This window comes from Pecten maximus, chromosome 8 (assembly GCF_902652985.1).
Source record: "Pecten maximus chromosome 8, xPecMax1.1, whole genome shotgun sequence".
Lineage (NCBI taxonomy): Eukaryota > Metazoa > Mollusca > Bivalvia > Pectinida > Pectinidae > Pecten > Pecten maximus.
In genome coordinates this window covers 40,475,069-40,496,070 of record NC_047022.1, presented here as the reverse complement: position 1 = coordinate 40,496,070, position 21,002 = coordinate 40,475,069, and the positions used below count along the sequence as shown (strand labels likewise).

Genomic DNA, 21,002 nt, shown 5'->3' with positions numbered 1-21,002 from the left:
TTGGTCATCACTTTATGTACAGTTAAAATCTGGTTCTATATCACTAGATATCCCTTTATGAGACCAAAATCTCGTTTATATCACCAGAAATATCCTCCATGTGACCAAAATCTTGTTTTTTATCACCAGAAATCTTCTCTGCGAGACCAAAATATAACTAATAACATGATATCCCCTCTAGGATTAAATAATCTGTTAATCAGGCCAAAATTTAGATTGATTAAATCTGGTTTTAATCAGGATATCTCATTCAGACCAAATGCAGCTTAACAGTGTCGGATATCTCCTCCACGAGACCAAGATTGAAATTCAACAAGAGATCCCAGAGGGATCTTGGCGCCCACCATTGAATGATCTTTATAGGTTCCATGTCAGATTGATCTTTTCTCTACTTTTCCCTTCCTCTAAGTCTTGCTAATCTGTGTAAATTCAGAAACAGCCCTCTAGTACTTTTCAAACAAGGGGAACCTATATATAAAATTTAAGATTTAGCGATAATGGCTGTCTGTCAGCCATGTTGTTTTTGGATTGGTCCCAAAATGCAATACCAGGGACCAAGGGGAACCTACAAATGAAATTTCAGAAAGATCCTTTCAGCAATTTCTGATAAATAGTGATAACAAACTTCAATTGTCAAAATCCAAGATGGCTGCCTGTCGGCCATGTTGTTTTCCGATTAGTCTCAAAATGCAATATGCATAACTAGGCACCGAGGGGAACCTACATATGAAATTTCAGAAAGATCCCTACATTAGTTTCTGAGAAATAGCGATAACAAACTTCAATTGTCAAAATCCAAGATGGCTGCCTGTCGGCCATGTTGTTTTCCGATTGGTCTCAAAATGCAATATGCATAACTAGGCACCAAGGGGAACCTATATATGAAATTTCAGAAAGATCCCTTAGTACTTTCTGAGAAATAGCGATAACAAACTTCAATTGTCAAAATCAAAGATGGCTGCCTGTCGGCCATGTTGTTTTCCGATTGGTCTCAAAATGTAATATGCATAACTAGGCACCAAGGGGAACCTATATATGAAATTTCAGAAAGATCCCTTTAGTACTTTCTGAGAAATAGCGATAACAAGAATTGTTTACGGACGGAGGGACGGACCACGGACGCAGGGCGATTTGAATAGCCCACCATCTGATGATGGTGGGCTAAAAATTAAACACAAAATCAAACATCTCGTAACTCTGATAATGCATAATTGTTTTATTGTAAAAATTGTACAAGCAATGAATTTCAATAATTAATATTTGGGGATATAGCATATGAACATAGTTATAAAAACTCTGTAATACTTTACAGACTACACGTTGTATACAGTGTATATAAAAACCTCTACAGTAATGATATGTATCTGGTCCTTCTGTCCAGTACAAAGTAAGTATACTTGCATAAATTGATTGGGCAGAAGTCCCATTCATCAGACTATAAATGCCTCAGCTCTCATGATTATTACCAAATGATATATCATTCGCATCAATGAAAATGGTTCATTCATGAAATAGATTGTGCTGTTGGGAATGACTACAGTAATTTCCCTTATAATCCACAAAACAGTAAGTAGGGCGTAGAACTAACCATTGAACATCTAGATAAAGTAGGACATGTAGAATTAACCATTGAATGTCTAGATAAAGTAGGATGTGTAGATTAAACCACTGAACATTCTAGATAAAGTAGGACATGTAGAATTGACCATTGACCATCTAGATAAAGTAGGATATGTAGAATTGACCATTGACCATCTAGATAAAGTAGGATATGTAGAATTGACCATTGACCATCTAGATAAAGTAGGATGTGTAGAATTGACCATTGACCATCTAGATAAAGTAGGATATGTAGAATTGACCATTGAACATCTAGATAAAGTAGGATGTGTAGAATTGACCATTGAACATCTAGATATGACACTTATTGTTAAATTGGTACAACTTTACTGGCAAACTTAATAAGTAACATATACATTCGTATTGTGTTCTGGTGTTATATGATTATTTCCTACAAATCTGTGATTCGTATCAGTTATGAATGTCATTAAGACAGTTCATTGGTAACAGTGATTTAGTATATCACTTACTTTTAATATCACAATGTATATGGAATGGTAATATAAAAGTACAATTGTTGTAAATGCTGAAGAAAGTTTATCATAAATGCATACTTTACAAAAAAGATGAATTTATATAAGGTATAATGTTTAGACACTCACATTTTTACCATCCTTGCAAGGCGGAAAACAAAAGTACTGTATGATGTGAGAGTTGTGTCCCTTCATCATTACCATGGTTACAGATGATTTATACTAACCAGTACAGTAACTAAAGTACTGTATGATGTGAGAGTTGTGTCCCGTCATCATTACCATGGTTACAGATGATTTATACTAACCAGTACAGTAACTAAAGTACTGTATGATGTGAGAGTTGTGTCCCGTCATCATTACCATGGTTACAGATGATTTATACTAAACCAGTACAGTAACTAAAGTACTGTATGATGTGAGAGTTGTGTCCCTTCATCATTACCATGGTTACAGATGATTTATACTAACCAGTACAGTAACTAAAGTACTGTATGATGTGAGAGTTGTGTCCCGTCATCATTACCATGGTTACAGATGATTTACACTAAATTTAAACCAGTACAGTAACTAAAGTACTGTATGATGTGAGAGTTGTGTCCCGTCATCATTACCATGGTTACAGATGATTTATACTAACCAGTACAGTAACTAAAGTACTGTATGATGTGAGAGTTGTGTCCCTTCATCATTACCATGGTTACAGATGATTTGGTACAGTAACAAATGGATACTTAATCAATTCAAAGTTAAAATGGATTTACAGACTGCAAAACTGTTGACAAAAACATGGTATTTTATGTAAAACTAAAAAATGATTAATGCTATAACTCATGTGTTCCATTAACTTGTAACCCTTCTGTCCGTACAATTATCAAATGATCAAAAGTTATTTTGTGAAAAATAAAACAAAACAATGGAAAATAACAAAAACATTTCCTATTAGCTAGGAAGATATTGCAAAACATACAGTATCTGGGTAAAGTCAAAACCACAATTGTAAATAGTGACTATAGCTAGTAACTATGGCAACACTGCTATTATAAATAACAATGTTACATTCAGGAGTTTCCTGAATGACACAGTTCCATATCATTAAATTTCGGGACCAATAAATATACTAAGAGATCATTATTAATTTGTCTATATAAGATATACATATGAAAATCACCATCGTTATCTGAATAAATATGAAATCTAGTTCACCAATCCTTAAATCAAATTATTTCAGCGATTATGATTAAGCTTCATTAACGTTCAACCCTGTCTCTTATTACAAGCATAGTCATATTTCTAGTTTCAACAAAATTGAGCAAAATCATCTTTAACGTGACATCTAAGGAGCAACCTTAGTACTAATTTTATCAGTGATGTTAACAATTTACTTCAGGTATCGATCAGATGGTATAGTCTATGATCTGATTTAAACATATTGCCCAAAATGATAAAATGGATGAGAGACAAGTTGTGTAGTCGCTGGCGATTTTTTTGATATTTTTCTAGAATCATGCTCTTCTATAATTCTAGAAAATATCAACAATGAAATTGTTAAGCTAAAATATGTACATATAATAATATATGTGATATAATAAATTATTACAATCTTCAATGTGTTGTAATTACTAGTCTCTTGGATACTACAATTTCACATTTACAGTATCACATCGTAATTATTGACAACCTCACTTGATAATGCATAGTAATAAAGCCAACTATGAATCAGTGGTAAATCACTGCCTGGTTAACTTTTCGTTGGAAGAGACAAAAAAAGAAAACTCTATTATATGACCTGATTTGAGTCAAAGATATGAAATCCCTGATGGCAAATTTTATTATAAAGTTTATTGTTTAATCAAAGAATCTGTTTCATCTAAAAAAATTCAGAATACAAACATACAGTGACGTACGTGAACTTGGAACCTTAATATTATCCATGACAATCATCAAATATGATGTAAGATTGATTTATACGTAGTTACTAAACAAACAACCAGCACAGTTAAGGCAGAAAAAATACCTGAGCTTTCGTTGAATGCAGTGCAGAAAAAAGACTGACAAATCTTTTTACATTTTATCATCTTTTTGCATAGATCATGCATTGAGAAAATATAGTTATTTTCTAATAGTCTGGACAATATTTCAAGTTTTCTTCCTATGGTGAAAATCCATAACTTTACAGACAGATTAAAGTCTGTTTTTCACTATGAACAAGAAAAACAACTGCTGGTACCTGACAGTGGAATGACACAAATATCCTACGTCTAGGTCCAATTGACTAGACCTCACTGTACGATACTCTACGTCTGGGTCCAACTGACTAGACCTCACTGTACGATACTCTATGTCAGAGTCCAATTGACTAGACCTCACAGTACGATACTCTACGTCTGGGTCCAACTGACTAGACCTCACTGTACGATACTCTATGTCAGAGTCCAACTGACTAGACCTAACTGTACGATACTCTACGTCTGGGTCCAATTGACTAGACCTCACAGTACGATACTCTACGTCTGGGTCCAACTGACTAGACCTCACAGTACGATACTCTACGTCTGGGTCCAACTGACTAGACCTCACAGTACGATACTCTACGTCTGGGTCCAACTGACTAGACCTCACTGTACGATACTCTACGTCTGGGTCCAATTGACTAGACCTAACGGTACGATACTCTACGTCTGGGTCAAATTGACTAGACCTAATGGTACGATACTCTATGTCTGGGTCCCATTGACTAGACCTAACAGTATGATACTAAAGTATGTGAAGATTGATACAGATTTTTTACCCGGGTACAAAAGTTTCCAGATATTGTTCCTCCAAAGATAACCAGGCCTTGAGTTCGCTGACCCATGAAGTTGAGGTTCAGGATGATCACTATCACTGCGCCATTTGTCGTCGTTTGGTGGCAAGGTAGATAGACCATATCAGAGCGATGGCGTTACCAAACAACACACGGTACTGTAGATAAAAAACAAGATACGTCGTAAAGATGTCAGTATTTACTTCAGTAACAAAGACATCTGAAAAGGTTCATTGTGAAAATGAATGTAATTGTTAGTATGAAAATTAGGTCTGCTCAGAATATTTAAGTTCGTTCATATCCTGGATAATTATCAGTTGCTTTATTTCACAATACACCTGATGTAAACTCTGTCACAGAGATTTACTTTCTACAACCCTTTCCACTTTGGCCTTCAGAATCTAAACAGTCTTTAAATTGGATGAGGAAACCAGTAGTTTATTTATTTGTTTATTTGTTTGTTTTTCTTTTGGTTTTTTTTTTTACCAAATTTCCATCTATCAAATGTATGTACTGGTATGAACTGTACCTGGTACAATTATGTAAATCATTGTAAACTTTGAACCTGACCTGAAAGTCTAAACTCAAGGTGTGAGGAAGACAACAGGCCCATAGCACCTGTATAATCACCTTGTCTGTTAATACCTAAATGATGCATTTTTTAACCTATTTGACCTTTGTGACCTTAATCAAGCCAAGGTATTTACATGTTATAGTCAATAGTCCCTTTTCTCAAACCACTACAGTCAATTAGATCAACTGTCCTATTATGAGTGACCAAGTGTACTGTACTAAGAAAGAAATTTATTAAATATGCTATTCTTAAACTTCAAAAATATTTTGGGCTACTTACTTTAAGAGGGACGTAATTTATATTGATGAATTGGAATATGGTCCAGACTTTCCAGTTCATTAGTAGTACAGGAATAAACGTCTCCTTTATCTTCTTAACAGCTGCCACATGTCCACTTCCCTGGTACAAAATATAATGGTCACATTTATTGTCCTGTAAGTTTACATCTGTAGGTGAAATCATTAGTTATCAATAACTTAACATTGATACACTGACACTCAGCTGTCTATCTCTTATTGATGAAACTAAGAAGCAGCATCTTTTTATTCGTCTACAACAGTGACATCAGTTTCACTCCTCTATTGGTAATATAGTTAACAACCATTTATTCTCTGTATTAACATGTATAGACAGCTATGTCTTAAAGAGTCTTTTTCCCACTTTGGGTATTCCACCTTCCCCACAGAAGAAGAAGCGACAAAAAAAAGGAAAACTTTTTTTGTTTTCGAACTTAACTTACCTTTTCAGTATTTTAACCACTGATTTGTGTAATTTGTAAGTCATTGACAGTCACACCAGTAAAGTGTAGCAGGTAGTGTATAGGTCGAGGTGGTCCAGGTGTATAGGTCTAGGTGTGTAGGTCTAGGTGTATAGGTCTAGGTGTATAGGTCCAGGTGTATAGGTCTAGGTGTATAGGTCCAGGTGTATAGGTCTAGGTGTATAGGTCCAGGTGTATAGGTCTAGGTGTATAGGTCCAGGTGTATAGGTCCAGGTGTATAGGTCTAGGTGTATAAGTCCAGGTGTATAGGTCTAGGTGTGTAGGTCTAGGTGTATAGGTCTAGGTGTATAGATCTAGGTGTGTAGGTCCAGGTGTATAGGTCTAGGTGTATAGGTCCAGGTGTATAGGTCTAGGTGTATAGGTCCAGGTGTATATGTCTAGGTTTATATGTCGAGGTGTATAGGTCCAGGTGTATAGGTCTAGGTGTATAGGTCTAGGTGTATAGGTCCAGGTGTATAAGTCCAGGTGTATAGGTCTAGGTGTATAGGTCCAGGTATATAGGTCTGGGTGTATAGGTCTAGGTGTATAGGTCTATGTGTATAGGTCCAGGTGTATAGGTCTAGGTATATAGGTCCAGGTGGTCCAGGTATATAGGTCCAGGTATATAGGTCTGGGTGTATAGGTCTAGGTGTATAGGTCTATGTGTATAGGTCCAGGTGTATAGGTCCAGGTGTGTAGGTCTAGGTGTGTAGGTCTAGGTGTATAGGTCTAGGTGTATAGGTCCAGGTTTATAGGTCCAGGTGTATAGGTCTAGGTGTATAGGTCCAGGTATAAAGGTCTAGGTGTATAGGTCCAGGTTTATAGGTCCAGGTGTATACGTCTGGGTGTATAGGTCCAGGTGTATACGTCTGGGTGTATAGGTCCAGGTGTATAGGTCTAGGTGTATAGGTCTAGGTGTATAGGTCCAGGTGTATAGGTCTAGGTGTATAAGTCCAGGTGTATAGGTCTAGGTGTATAGGTCTAGGTGTACAGGTCTAGGTGTATAGGTCCAGGTGTATAGGTCTAGGTGTATAAGTCCAGGTTTATAGGTCTAGGTGTATAGGTCTAGGTGTATAGGTCCAGGTGTATAGGTCCAGGTGTATAAGTCCAGGTGTATAGGTCTAGGTGTATAAGTCTAGGTGTATAGGTCTAGGTGTATAGGTCCAGGTGTATAGGTCTAGGTGTGTAGGTCTAGGTGTATAGGTCCAGGTGTATAGGTCCAGTCGTATAGGTCCAGGTATATAGGTCCAGGTGTATAGGTCCAGGTGTATAGGTCTGGGTGTATAGGTCTAGGTGTATAGGTCTAGGTGTATAGGTCTAGGTGTATAGGTCTGGGTGTATAGGTCTAGGTGTATAGGTCTAGGTATATAGGTCCAGGTGTATAGGTCCAGGTGTATAGGTCTAGGTGTATAGGTCTAGGTGTATAGGTATAGGTGTATAAGTCCAGGTTTATAGGTCTAGGTGTATAAGTCCAGGTATATAGGTCTAGGTGTATAGGTCTAGGTGTATAAGTCTAGGTGTATAGGTCCAGGTGTATAGGTCCAGGTTTATAGGTCTAGGTGTATAGGTCCAGGTGTATAGGTCTAGGTGTATAGGTCCAGGTATATAGGTCTAGGTGTATAGGTCTAGGTGTATAGGTCTAGGTATATAGGTCCAGGTGTATAGGTCTAGGTGTATAGGTCTAGGTGTATAGGTCCAGGTGTATAGGTCCAGGTGTATAGGTCTAGGTGTATAGGTCCAGGTGTATAAGTCTAGGTGTATAGGTCTAGGTGTACAGGTCCAGGTTTATAGGTCTAGGTGTATAGGTCTAGGTGTATATGTCTGGGTGTATAGGTCCAGGTATATAGGTCCAGGTGTATAGGTCTAGGTGTATAGGTCCAATTGTATAATAAATCATTATTGTGGACAGACCTATTACCCTGGCCTATACAGCTTATCATTAAAGACAGAATAGTTGTGTGGCGTGGTCTCACCTCTAGGATAGGTACAATGTAGAGAAAGAGCAGGAGGAAGGGGGGAGCACAGATCAGGCGGTCCATTACCACTCGTTTGATGCCGTCTAACATAGCAGCATCTTTCTTTTTCGGCATCATTTTTTCAAGCATCTGATAAAAGTGGTGTATGAGAGGTCCACTGATACAAAACCTACAAAAACCAATTCACTTACACTTCCACCTTTGTCCGAGTCATGGTATGTAAATGTGTCTCTCTAAATATCTACATGATCAATTTTACAGGGCTTTTAATCACCGATTTGGGAAGGGGCCTTTTTGTTTCATTTTGGGAAGAAAATTCATGAATTGCGAAAGATTTTTTAAGGAGTAAACTGCAAATTTTGGGAATTTGGCTTAAAAATAAAATAATTCCAATTGGGAAAGGGGTCCATTAACGGCCCTAAAAAGTCCTCAGAAAAAGCCCTGATTTTTCTGGCAGTAATATATATATATATATAGACATTTGTTTCTAATCAAAAATATTATTCACAATTTAAACAATTTATTTTTTGTTCTTCTACCTTCAATTTTCAGTCATTGTATCATCACACTGGGGACTATAATATTCTGACTTTTGATCCTCATGCCTAAGATAATTCATTTTCCATACAAAATTCATACAGATGGTCTCTTTGAAACAGCTCCATAGTAAACCTCACTAACCCTTATGATACTGATCATGACGACCCCAATATCTTGCATGACACCCACAATTTGTCACAATACTCACCCAAATGTCCCATATGCAAAGACGCTGCGCCATACAATTTTGCCTCCATTTCCTTGGTTTGGTACAATCACTTGTGAGAGGAAGTTACCCAAACCAGCAATAGTGCCGCTGTGAAGTAAATATAATTATCAGCAATCTCATCCAATCAAGGTACATATAGCTTAATCCAAATGATTCTGACTATCTATCCACTTTAATACACTGTTAGTAAATTAAAGCAGATAGATAGGAATCATTTGGATCACGCACAGCTACATACAGTACATGTTTGCAGAGGATCTCCATATGTCATTGCTCAATTGTAACCATGGGTGGTGGTCTATTTTCACAATTTTTTTTTCAAATTTCACATGGCCTGAGGTTTCCACAACAGACACTTATTGCTACAACCTGAGAGTCTTTATCCTAAAGTAGTGATTTTTCAATTATCATGATTTTCCATTAAATCAGAAGATGTTCATGATAACTAGGGCGACTGAACAACAAAAGTTTTTTTTGTTTGTTGGGTTTATCGCCCTGTGAACAGGCAGGGTCATTTTGAGACAATGTCCTCTTGTAGTAGTTGGTGGCTACCTCAACAAATAACATAACAAGACCTGTCGCATGCCATCCAGAGCAAAAGGACACAACCATGTAAGTGATGACTGGTTCGTTCTCAGCTTCCCGAGAAACACAAACCGTTTCGGGTAGGGAGAATCAAACCATGCACCTCGGATTTTTTTTTATCTTCATCCGAGGTTACGTAGACGAGCCTGGACAAACACTCCCAAGGCCTGTATTAACATTTGCAGGTCCGTCAAGATATATGTTTGAAATATTACATTTAAAAACTGACGAACCGATTTGTCCGCATAAACGAACAGGCCTATGGTCTTACTGATGAGAGGGCGTAACCTACCTGGTGCAAGCTTTCGTCAATATTGGCTGTGTTTGTAGTGAATTCAAATATGCCGTCAACATCCTCTCGGCGGCATTTGGCTCTCTTTTCTTTTCATCTTTGCTGAGACTCATGATGGACCCTACACGTTAAGAAAATGGCGCAACAGATAAGAGAGCGTCTCAATTCCAAAGTTTACTTCATGGGCGCAGACATCTTGAATCTCGTACAATTCTCGCACACAGTGCTAAATTCACGTTTATCGACTACTTTCGTGGCTTTATTATTGTTCCAACCGAATCAATTACATGATCCGGAAATATTTTATTCTGCGTTTTTGGTTTGTTTTTGAAAATTGAATTTCTACTTTTTTAAATAAAACAATTAGGAGATACTTCACATATTCTTTAAAGTTATCACCTATTCAGAGAATATCACCGGTTTCTTATAATAATCAAATGTTTGTTAGATTATATTGACAATATATTCAATAAAACAAGCGTTTCAAGCAATGTGATATTTACATAAATATGTGTTTCATTTTCATTTCCCTACATGTGCATTTGAAAGACGCATCTTTTCTGTGATTGATTCGCAATTCGAATTTGAATATTGACAGTACTTTTGACTTCCACATCATTTTGCTAAGATAACTTCTTTTTATTTTATTATTTCAAGAATTTATCATGTTAATAATATTATATAAAAATATTGATATTCCTGGTGATAGTTTCCTGTCAAACTCTATGTGAACTTGCAAGGTACTGGCCTATTTATCGGTGTCCGAATAATAATTGCAATCAAGGAACCTAACTGTATCCGAACGTCTCGATATTTTGTCGTACAGGTTCTTTTAATGAAACGAAAAAATACAATAAGAAAAAACATAACGAAAACAATAGGGATTTCCATCCGAAATAGAAATCCCTAAAAAGGCTACTATAGCAATGTATGATGTTATTAAGAAAGGTAGACAACACAACTTACCGACTCATTGTATATATGACTTATTTGAAAAGTTTGTCAAACTTATTTTACTATATGGATGGGAGATTTTGGGTTTAACTGGAATTAAAAGAAGCTCTAAGCTTGTTTTCCCATCCCATAAAAATATTTGTATATGTATTGACTATTTTGATTAATGAATAAATATTGTTTAAACTAACTGACCTCAAAGTAATTGAACGTGTTCACTTGAGGTTTTTTAAATTATTACTTGGATTAAAAAATAGTACTCCTAATTATATGGTATATGGAGAACTTGGTACAACTCCACTAGAAATTACGGTAAAAACAAGAGTAATAACATATTGGTCACAGTTGACTCATTCTAAATTAAGTAAAATGAATATTAAACTGTATAAACGGCTTTGCTATTGTCATCATTTTGATGACAAACCTGTTCCAAACATAAGTTTAGTTAAAAGTATTTTAAATGAATGTGGGGTGAGTTACTTGTGGGATATACAATATTCTTCTGAATGTAGTCCTGTATGGCTAAAACATTTTATTAAGTTAAGACTTTATGACCAGTACTTACAGAAATGACAGAGTGATGTACACAATTCATCAAAGTCTATATGTTATAGAATTTTTAAGGATAACTGTAATTTTGAAAATTATTTAGATATTTTACCTGATAAAAATAGAGTATTTTTTGTAAATTTCGCACTACTAATCATAAATTTATTGTTGAAACTGGCAGATGGCACCAGATTGAGTATAAGGAAAGAAAATGTCCACATTGTAATGGTCAACAAATTGGTGATGAATTTCATTATTTACTTGAATGTACAGCGTTATCTGCTCACAGAATTTTATATATAGACAAATACTATTTGTTAAGACCAAATATTATTAAGTGTAACGAATTTATGAATATGATTAATGTTAAAAAAAAACTAATGAAAATGTGTATTTTTATCAGATTAATTAATAATATGATATGTCGTCCTTGATAAGAATGAAAATGTTTTGTTGTGAAACAGTGCCGTGTATCAACTACGAACTCTACTTTAATTGTATATATTATACTGTAAATATGTTTTTCTCTATACAGCATCTCAATATGTGAAAAGAGAATAAAATGAATTGAATTTGACATACCGGAGATCAACCGTGGACGGAGAATGATTGACCTCTCACGCATTGTTAGATTTAGAAGCAAAACAACGATGATTGACATTTGTATCATAACAATTCAGGATTGCCATGTTAGTTATTGAAGACACTATATATATTAATCTTTTTCGCCTGTTAAAATACACGCCTTAGTTTTCATACGCATGTATCACATTTGTATGATTTCCCACTTGAATATGTACCGGGATATCCCTTTAGTTTACACCAAGTATATTATCATTACATGATTTATGATATATCACGGAACATTAGTCATGACTTTCACAGTATGTTTTGTGAATATGTTATTGAATTTCTCAATTATATCCCTCAGAATTGCTCAAATGTCACCTCTTTACATCTAGAAATACCAAAGGGACTCCATCTATTGATTATTACTTTTTCCTACGAAAACTGAAAGGACATTTCTCAAGCTTGATATATAGAGGATGTCTAACAGTATACCAAATTAGTGTGGCTAAGAATTTTTTTTATATTTGTTTTTGCGCATGAGTGAAAAATATAAAAGATATTAGCCACACGAGGGAAATATATTTGGCATAACTTAGGATAGTGTTAGATATTCTGATTATTACATTTTTATACCAAAATATACCGGATAAGCTTTTAATTTTCGCCATTGTCGTTTGTAAGCAGTGTTTTGATTGGTCAAATAATAAAAAAGTGATATTTTTTATTGATGAAAAAATATCATAAAAAGTGATCTTTTTACCAACGAAAAATATCACATTTTTAGAATGAATATTTTTCGACATTTCACTGGTAAAATGTAATAAATGGGTTTACCTCATTACGGCCGAGGCTTGTTATCACTATTTCTCAGAAAGTTATTTATGATTTTTTTTCTCCGATTTGATATTTAGATTCCTTCTGTCTCTCTTCTTGTGCATACTCAATTTTGAGACTGATCAGGAATGTAAAAAATTACCAACTATTTTTATCGATATTGTCATAAAATTCTACTTAGATCTTTCTTAGATTTCATATCTAGGTTCTCATTGTCCTCAAATGAGCAAAAGGAAGGAAAGAAGGGAAACGAAGAGATTTTTTCATATAGAACCAATAAGGGTCCCTCTATGGTGGTTTTATAAGTATAGAATATTTTAACAGTTAGAGAATCGTCTATATAATCCAAATTGATATACACGCATCTTTATATAAGATACTGACATCTCTATTTTACGAATTATACTGTATATGTCTATCCAATCCAAGTAAACAGACACGACTTGCCATACTTGTGAGCCCCTGTATCCAATTCTGAACTATTTTGATAAATTACATATTACATTAATGTTCGCAAATGCAAACTATATAAAAACGCGAATTTTGCATTTTGTCAGCTATTATTATTTTTATCAAAAAGAAAAGACCATATATTACTATGTACAAATGTGATGCGAGGTGTTGTGAATGCGATATAAAACTAAAACAATCCGGAAAGTTGTGTGCCTAACTTGGTTTCTAATTTTATAGTCTCCTAGACGAAAAGGCGAAAATACTCGATAAACCAAGGTGAGGCATTGACATTTCGGTAGAGTTCTATATTATCAGCGACAGTCGGTGATAAACAATTCAATATTGACATGATGTAATGGATCTGTACGGACGTATGTCTGACCAACAGGAACGATGAAGACACCAATAACGGTCTGGAATCTGTGGATTTTAACTCTGTGGTTCGTGTGTGGATTCGGTATGTTGATTATTTTTGCTTCATTCTAAAATTATTTATTAGAGATGTCATTTTCAGCTTTGCACCGCAGTCCTGAAAATCAGTAGCTGTCGGCTCATCTTGGCCTACTACCGGCTCGTGTTACCATTTTTATTGTATTTACATTAAACATAGACGTCAACCACACTACGCTATCATACGATTAGCATGGTCTTGTTTACATAGGATCTGTCAAAATGTTTCGGGGCTGTCACTTGGATGATGCACTTTACCGCGATGATCTCATTGGAATTCTCATTTCGACTACCGGTAGTTCTGTCCATACTGTTAAAGTTACGACACCATCACACTACTAACTACTGTATAAGTCAACATGTACTGTACATCAACTGTACATAAAGCATGCACTGTGACTCAGGCGCAGGATATGCATATCGTATTATTGAACATATTTAATCAATTCCATTTGAGGGTCTGCTGCCTGTCTATAATCAAAAGGACCACTCTATTATAAGGCTGTCACTCATATCCCAGTTTACCAACAAAATGTTTAGTTACATGTTCATCATCATGAATATGTGTTCTCAGAATATAAACCGTATCACAGTAAAACCTGTCTATAAAGAGCAGAATGCCTGACCTCTTCCAATATACCTATATATACTTTATATAACATAGTAACACATGATGAAGGAAGAAAACTTTATGACTTGTGCCTTGGCAGGGCCTCGAACTCACGATTTATGGCACCAAATCACCTAACTAGAAATACCTACAGCTGAATGCGCCACATCATATATATATATTCTTGAAAAAGAATGTTTCAGTGGCGCTGTGAATATAGTGTGATGGTCAGCCCGATACCCTGACATGATCATAGTGAGAAGTTGTCTAATAGATGATATGAATAACTGGATCGCAATGTATATACACATACATGGATACTTTATATGCATATAACATGTTAGCTTATACAAAGTGTAGTACATAGATGTCTTAAACATCTACAGCATTGTACCTATGTTTTACCCAACAAAGAATGTACAATATAACTTATGTTGTGAACATTGAAGGATTTTTAAATTCTCAGGTGAAGTCTGATAAGAAGTAAACAGACTTTATGCTTTATGTTACAGTTTATAATCTGTTGAATGGTAAAACATACCAACAGTTATCTATTGGCATCTGTCGTGTACGCTTGGTCAACCCTACACAATGTGACATTCACTGCTCAAACAGGAATGTATGCTCAATTGATTCCACCCCTGTTTAGAGTTTACAACGCTGTATAATTTTTAGTTATCATATTTTGTTGATAAAAACTAATTTTGCAGATTTGTTATTTTCCAACAATACTGAGTTTAAAGTTTCAAAGGCAAATGCAAACTTGATAAGCATGTAAGGTTTACAAAGGACTTCACTTCATTTAGTTTTGTGGATTTTTAAGGGTTTTAAGTTACAACGGAACTTAAGGGTGGGAACTAATTTTTACTTTTAGAAATATTTTTTGTAGCTATGGTAGAGATCCAGAGTTGCATATATAGTTTGGTCTCAAAATTTAACTACTTTATAAAAAAAATATGAAATTTCCTATCAAATTAGCTCAGTTACTGTGGAAAGTACAAAATCTTACAAGTGAGTCATATATAATTGAAATTTAAATATCTAGATGACACATACAACTACACACCAATCAATGTAGATATTTAGGTCCAATGTTACTACACATATTTCCCATGAATATTATTTCAATAAAACATGTTATTCATCTTTTAATTTTTCTATTTTCAAAGAGGTGTTGTATGGTTTTAGATAAACTATATATATACCAGCTGTGCATGTTCTACTGTAATAGGAAGCTTCAGGAGTAATGAAAAATAGCCTGCCTACGCTGGGGCTCGAACAAGCGACCTTTCACCCTGAAAGCAAATATCAGATACATATATATGTATACTACTAGCTAGCTAGTCTAAAGGGACATTCTGGCTAGTCTGAGCTAGTAAGGTGACCTTATATGCTCTCTAGTTTTACACTATTAATATCTTAGCTGTAGTACAATGCATATATATAAATCCTTGAATTGATGACCACTTATAATTATTTATAACAGGCATATGGTGACCGTTGAACTGACAGTGACATTATATGATTAGCTTCTGTTATTATTGATGTGTCTAATATCAGCATAAATGTATGGAGCCGAAACTAATCCATACCTCCTATATATATATATATCTTCCTAACTTGCCCAACAAGATTGCCACCGTAGCCTTGGCTACCATATTTGGCAGTTATAATTATGTACATAAATATACTTGAACAAGAATATTGGCCCCCTACTATGATATAGGCTGATATATAATCCATGGCAACTCGTCCTGTACGTACTGGAACAAGAGGATGTCCACCATACTGTAGACTAATCCACTCATCCTGTACGTACTGGAACAAGAGGATGTCCAACATACTGTAGACTAATCCACTCGTCCTGTACGTACTGGAACAAGAGGATGTCCACCCTACTGTAGACTAATCCACTCGTCCCGTACTTACTGGAACAAGAGGATGTCCAACATACTGTAGGCTAATATCCACTTGTCCTGTACGTACTGGAACAAGAGGATGTCCACCATACTATAGACTAATCCACTCGACCTGTACGTACTGGAACAAGAGGATGTCCAACATATTGTAGACTAATCCACTCGTCCTGTACTTACTGGAACAAGAGGATGTCCATCATACTGTAGGCTAATCCACTCATCCTGTACGTACTGGAACAAGAGGATGTTCACCATACTGTAGACTAATCCACTCGTCCTGTACGTACTGGAACAAGAGGATGTCCACCATACTGTAGACTAATCCACTCGTCCTGTACGTACTGGAACAAGAGGATGTTCACCATACTGTAGACTAATCCACTCGTCCTGTACGTACTGGAACAAGAGTATGTCCACCCTACTGTAGACTAATCCACTCGTCCTGTACGTACTGGAACAAGAGGATGTCCACCATACTGTAGACTAATCCACTCGTCCTGTACTTACTGGAACAAGAGGATGTCCACCCTACTGTAGACTAATCCACTCGTCCTGTATGTACTGGAACAAGAGGATGTCCACCATACTGTAGACTAATCCACTCGTCCTGTACTTACTGGAACAAGAGGATGTCCACCATACTGTAGACTAATCCACTCGTCCCGTATGTACTGGAACAAGAGGATGTCCACCATACTGTAGACTAATCCACTCGTCCTGTACGTACTGGAACAAGAGGATGTCCAACATACTGTAGACTAATCCACTCGTCCTGTACGTACTGGAACAAGAGGATGTCCACCATACTGTAGACTAATCCACTCGTCCTGTACTTACTGGAACAAGAGGATGTCCACCATACTGTAGACTAATCCACTCGTCCTGTACGTACTGGAACAAGAGGATGTCCACCATACTGTAGGCTAATCCACTCGTCCTGTATGTACTGGAACAAGAGGATGTCCACCATACTGTAGACTAATCCACTCGTCCTGTACTTACTGGAACAAGAGGATGTCCACCATACTGTAGACTAATCCACTCGTCCTGTACGTACTGGAACAAGAGGATGTCCACCATACTGTAGGCTAATCCACTCGTCCTGTACGTACTGGAACAAGAGGATGTCCACCATACTGTAGGCTAATCCACTCGTCCCGTACTTACTGGAACAAGAGGATGTCCACCCTACTGTAGACTAATCCACTCGTCCTGTACGTACTGGAACAAGAGGATGTCCACCATACTGTAGACTAATCCACTCGTCCTGTATGTACTGGAACAAGAGGATGTCCACAAATCTACATGATTGCCACCATGCTTAGGTGTGGCGTCATTATGTGATAACCCACCAGTCACTACTGAAAGAACAACATTTTCGTTCAGATGTAGTGTGAAATATATAACGGCCAATCAATACGGCTAATTATGGTCTAGAGACGGTGATCCCTGGTGGCCATTAGGAGCCACGGCTGGCTGAAGAAGCCTAGCGGTGCTTAGGCTCAATTATTTGTTCTGGAACAGGACTCAGGTGTCATAGTGGTAAAAATTATCAATCAATTGGTCAGTGTGATACCCAGGTTTATGTAGTGGTGGGGACACCGGTGTCATCAATCACTGAATCAGTTTCTGTGGTTCACACTCGAGATCACACCAATAATATAATATCTATATAAGTACAGGGTAAAGTGGGCATCTATATAAGTACAGGGTGAGGTGGGTAGGTATCTGTACATGTACAGGGTGAGGTGGGTAGATATCTATACATGTACATGGTGAGGTGGGTAGATATATATATAAGTACAGGGTGAGGTGGGTAGATATATATATAAGTACAGGGTGAGGTGGGTAGATATCTATATAAGTACAGGGTGAGGTGGGGAGATATCTATATAAGTACAGGGTGAGGTGGGTAGATATCTATACATGTACAGGGTGAGGTGTGTAGATATCTATATAAGTACAGGGTGAGGTGGGTAGATATCTATACATATACAAGGTGAGGTGGGTAGATATCTCCGGATGGTTATATGAGGTGGATCTTATTTGGCTACACATTCCTCACTGGCTGCTGTGTACTTGTAATTCTGATCATTTGTCCTTGAACTGAACCAGTAATCATCAGTATAATTAGAGGGTAACTCATGGGTATAGACATTCAGGAGGAACATTAGACCAGTGGCCATGGGATTGGTTGAGCTTTTGACAGACTTGTCCGACAAACATTTAACTTTGTGTCCCCAAAGCAATGCTCATCCAATAATTGATAAAGAAGTCATTCATTATTGGGTATATTATTTTGGGTTATCAAGAGAGAATTTTGTTGTGGATGGGAAATGCTGTATATTTTTATGTTGACCAATTTTCAGTAATCTTATAATTAATGTGTACATATATAGACATTACATGTATGTTCACATTTCAGTAGCAGATCCTATAAAGCTAACATTTTATAGGAGAGTCAGAAGTTAATGCTGCCAAGACACTTTGTTACAAGAGCTACATGTAGCAATGTTTTGATATTGAGTGAATCATAAAATTTTGTGTAAAATATGAATGTTTAATAACGCAGTCACCCTATATAAGCGGGGCACGGTGATCATCAAGGCTCGATCATCATGACTCTGATGTGATGTCCTAAGGGGAAACACAAATTTGCCTTTGGTATAAAGGTAGTGTTAGAGCTTCATCCAGGAACAGTAAATCAGTCAATATAAAAAAAAACACTCTACCGGGATATCCTCTTAACATTTGTAAATTATAAAAGATGTAACATGGGCAGGGATATGAATGTGTTTGTGGATTAAAACAACTTATAGGGAACTGTATAGATATAGTGAGTACCCTATATAGCTATACATTGACTAACTACATGTACATATCCTCTAGTTGTACTGACACAATCCTCTGAAGCTGTAGGAATGTTGACAGTTCACAGCTGATCATATATACAAGTATATGATCAACAGCAACTGTAAACAAGGTTTACTCCTGTTCATAACTGAAATAATTCTTTACATATAATAAAAAAGTATTTTAAAAGTATATATTCATCAGTATCAACTCTTGTATTGAGTGTATTTCGGGTATGACATAAGCGGTTATATAATCATTTGGTGAAGGTGAGCTGATTCAGATTGAGTTGTGTTGGTGTAAATCACAAGGGTTCTACTACAGACACAGGTATTTATCAATAATTACCTGTGTCTGTATAGGAGGAGATTTATCAATAATTACCTGCTTCTGTAGGAGGAGTTACAATGGAGTATATAACAGGCTTTACATGGGTGTCGAGTTCCTCAGTCAGATTTCTGTGTATAGTAGTAGATTTATTGTAAAGTAGAACTCAGGTTTAACAAGAGATTTGATGAGATCAGCAGATTAGTATATCTGGAATGTCCAGGTAATAGGATATGTATATATATAATCCTGTAGCAGTTATCTACCCCTGGGTGTCTGTTTCAGGTGACATTTATCCAGGTGAGATAATTAGATATCATTACACAGGTAGCCAGGGATGGTATAATTACCTGCTGCCTCGACTCCAAGCCAGTGTTACAATATCACAAGGTGTGACACTGTTGTCTCATTCTGAAGAAATCGAGATCTGATCAACATTTAAACATTCTCTGATATGTGTAACTCTAACACCACTGCTGTGATACAACTTAATCCTCATTAATATAGAACCAAATAAAAACATGTTCACAGCAACCATTCATTTTATACAACATATTTTACCAAATTTCTGACCATGTACACTTGCCAACCTCTCCATTTAGCTGAGAGACTCTTGATTATTGGACCCAAAGCATTCACATACGTACCGGTATACATTTTCAATAAACGTTTTTCTATTGATTATTGCAGAAGAAGACGCAGTTTCAGAATATGAAGTTTAAAGCATTTGTTTGTCAAAAGGAATTCTAAAAATGTACTTTTCGTAGGCAAGAATATCTCAACAAGCTAAATATTTTAATGTTCCCATTGAATTTTGAAAACTTGGCAATATGATGTTGGTAGATACTTTTTATTCAGTTGTTATATATATGTAATTTAATGGCCCAGAGACTGTTGATCCATAATCCAATGGTGGAATAGACTTGATCCATAATTCAATATAGTGGAGAAGACTGTTAATGCATGTGTAATGGTAGACCAAATGGTTGATCTGTGAGTAATGGTACAACAGATGGTTGATCCACATGTAATGGTAGATCAGACTGTTGATCCACATGTAATGGTAGATCAGACTGTTGATTCATGTGTAATGATGAACCAGAATGTTGGTTTTTTAGGTCACCTGAGACGAAGTCTCAGTTGACCTATTGCAATCGCCTTTTGTCCGGCGTCGTCCGTCGTGCGGTGTGCGTCGTCCGGCGTCCGTCGTGCGTCGTAAACAATTTACATTTTCAACTTCTTCTTAAAAACTGCTGAACTAAATTCAATTAATTTTTACAGGAAGCTTCCATGGCTCAGGGTGAACCAAAATTGTGAATTATATGGTCCCCACCCCCCAGGGGCCTGAGGGGCGGGGCCAAAAAGGGTCAAATTGACTAAAACTTCAAAAATCTTCTTCTCTACTCTCAGATAAGGTGGAATCAAACACTCTTCATAGATGAAAGGGTCTTAATATAAGGTGCTTTACCAAAATTGTGAATTTCATGACGCTGGGGTCTCATGTTTGCCCCTGGGGAGGGGGTAAACTTTACTATAGTTTATATAGGGAAATCACATTTTTGACTATTATTTGTTGGATTTGTATTGGAATTCATTCTAACTTGTATCGAATTATCAGCATGGGATGACAC

At 36.3% G+C, this 21,002-nt stretch overlaps 2 protein-coding genes across 3 annotated transcripts in view; one reads left to right on the top strand and one right to left on the bottom strand.

Moving 5' to 3' along the window:
* Positions 1 to 1,187: 1,187 nt before the first annotated feature.
* Positions 1,188 to 10,077, bottom strand: LOC117333514 (peroxisomal membrane protein 2-like). 2 transcript variants are annotated; one of them, XR_004533919.1, is made up of 6 exons: positions 9,853 to 10,077; positions 8,955 to 9,062; positions 8,204 to 8,375; positions 5,753 to 5,872; positions 4,459 to 5,057; positions 1,188 to 4,374 (listed from the first exon to the last, which is right to left on the bottom strand). XR_004533919.1 is itself a non-coding variant. In XM_033892835.1 (5 exons), exons 1-5 carry the CDS (start codon positions 9,963 to 9,965, stop codon positions 4,977 to 4,979), a joined length of 594 nt encoding a protein of 197 aa, XP_033748726.1. In that variant the 5' UTR covers positions 9,966 to 10,077; the 3' UTR covers positions 1,188 to 4,976. The 2 variants fall into 2 exon arrangements, 1 of the variants encoding a protein (XP_033748726.1); XM_033892835.1 differs by having other exon boundaries at positions 1,188 to 5,057.
* Positions 10,078 to 13,479: 3,402 nt separating this feature from the next.
* LOC117333512 overlaps positions 13,480 to 21,002 on the top strand; it is a 57,604-nt gene continuing 50,081 nt past the window's right edge. Inside the window, exon 1 of the mRNA XM_033892834.1 lies at positions 13,480 to 13,669. Within this exon, the coding sequence (XP_033748725.1) occupies positions 13,606 to 13,669 (64 nt within the window). The 5' untranslated portion in view covers positions 13,480 to 13,605. The remainder of the gene's footprint in view (positions 13,670 to 21,002) is intronic.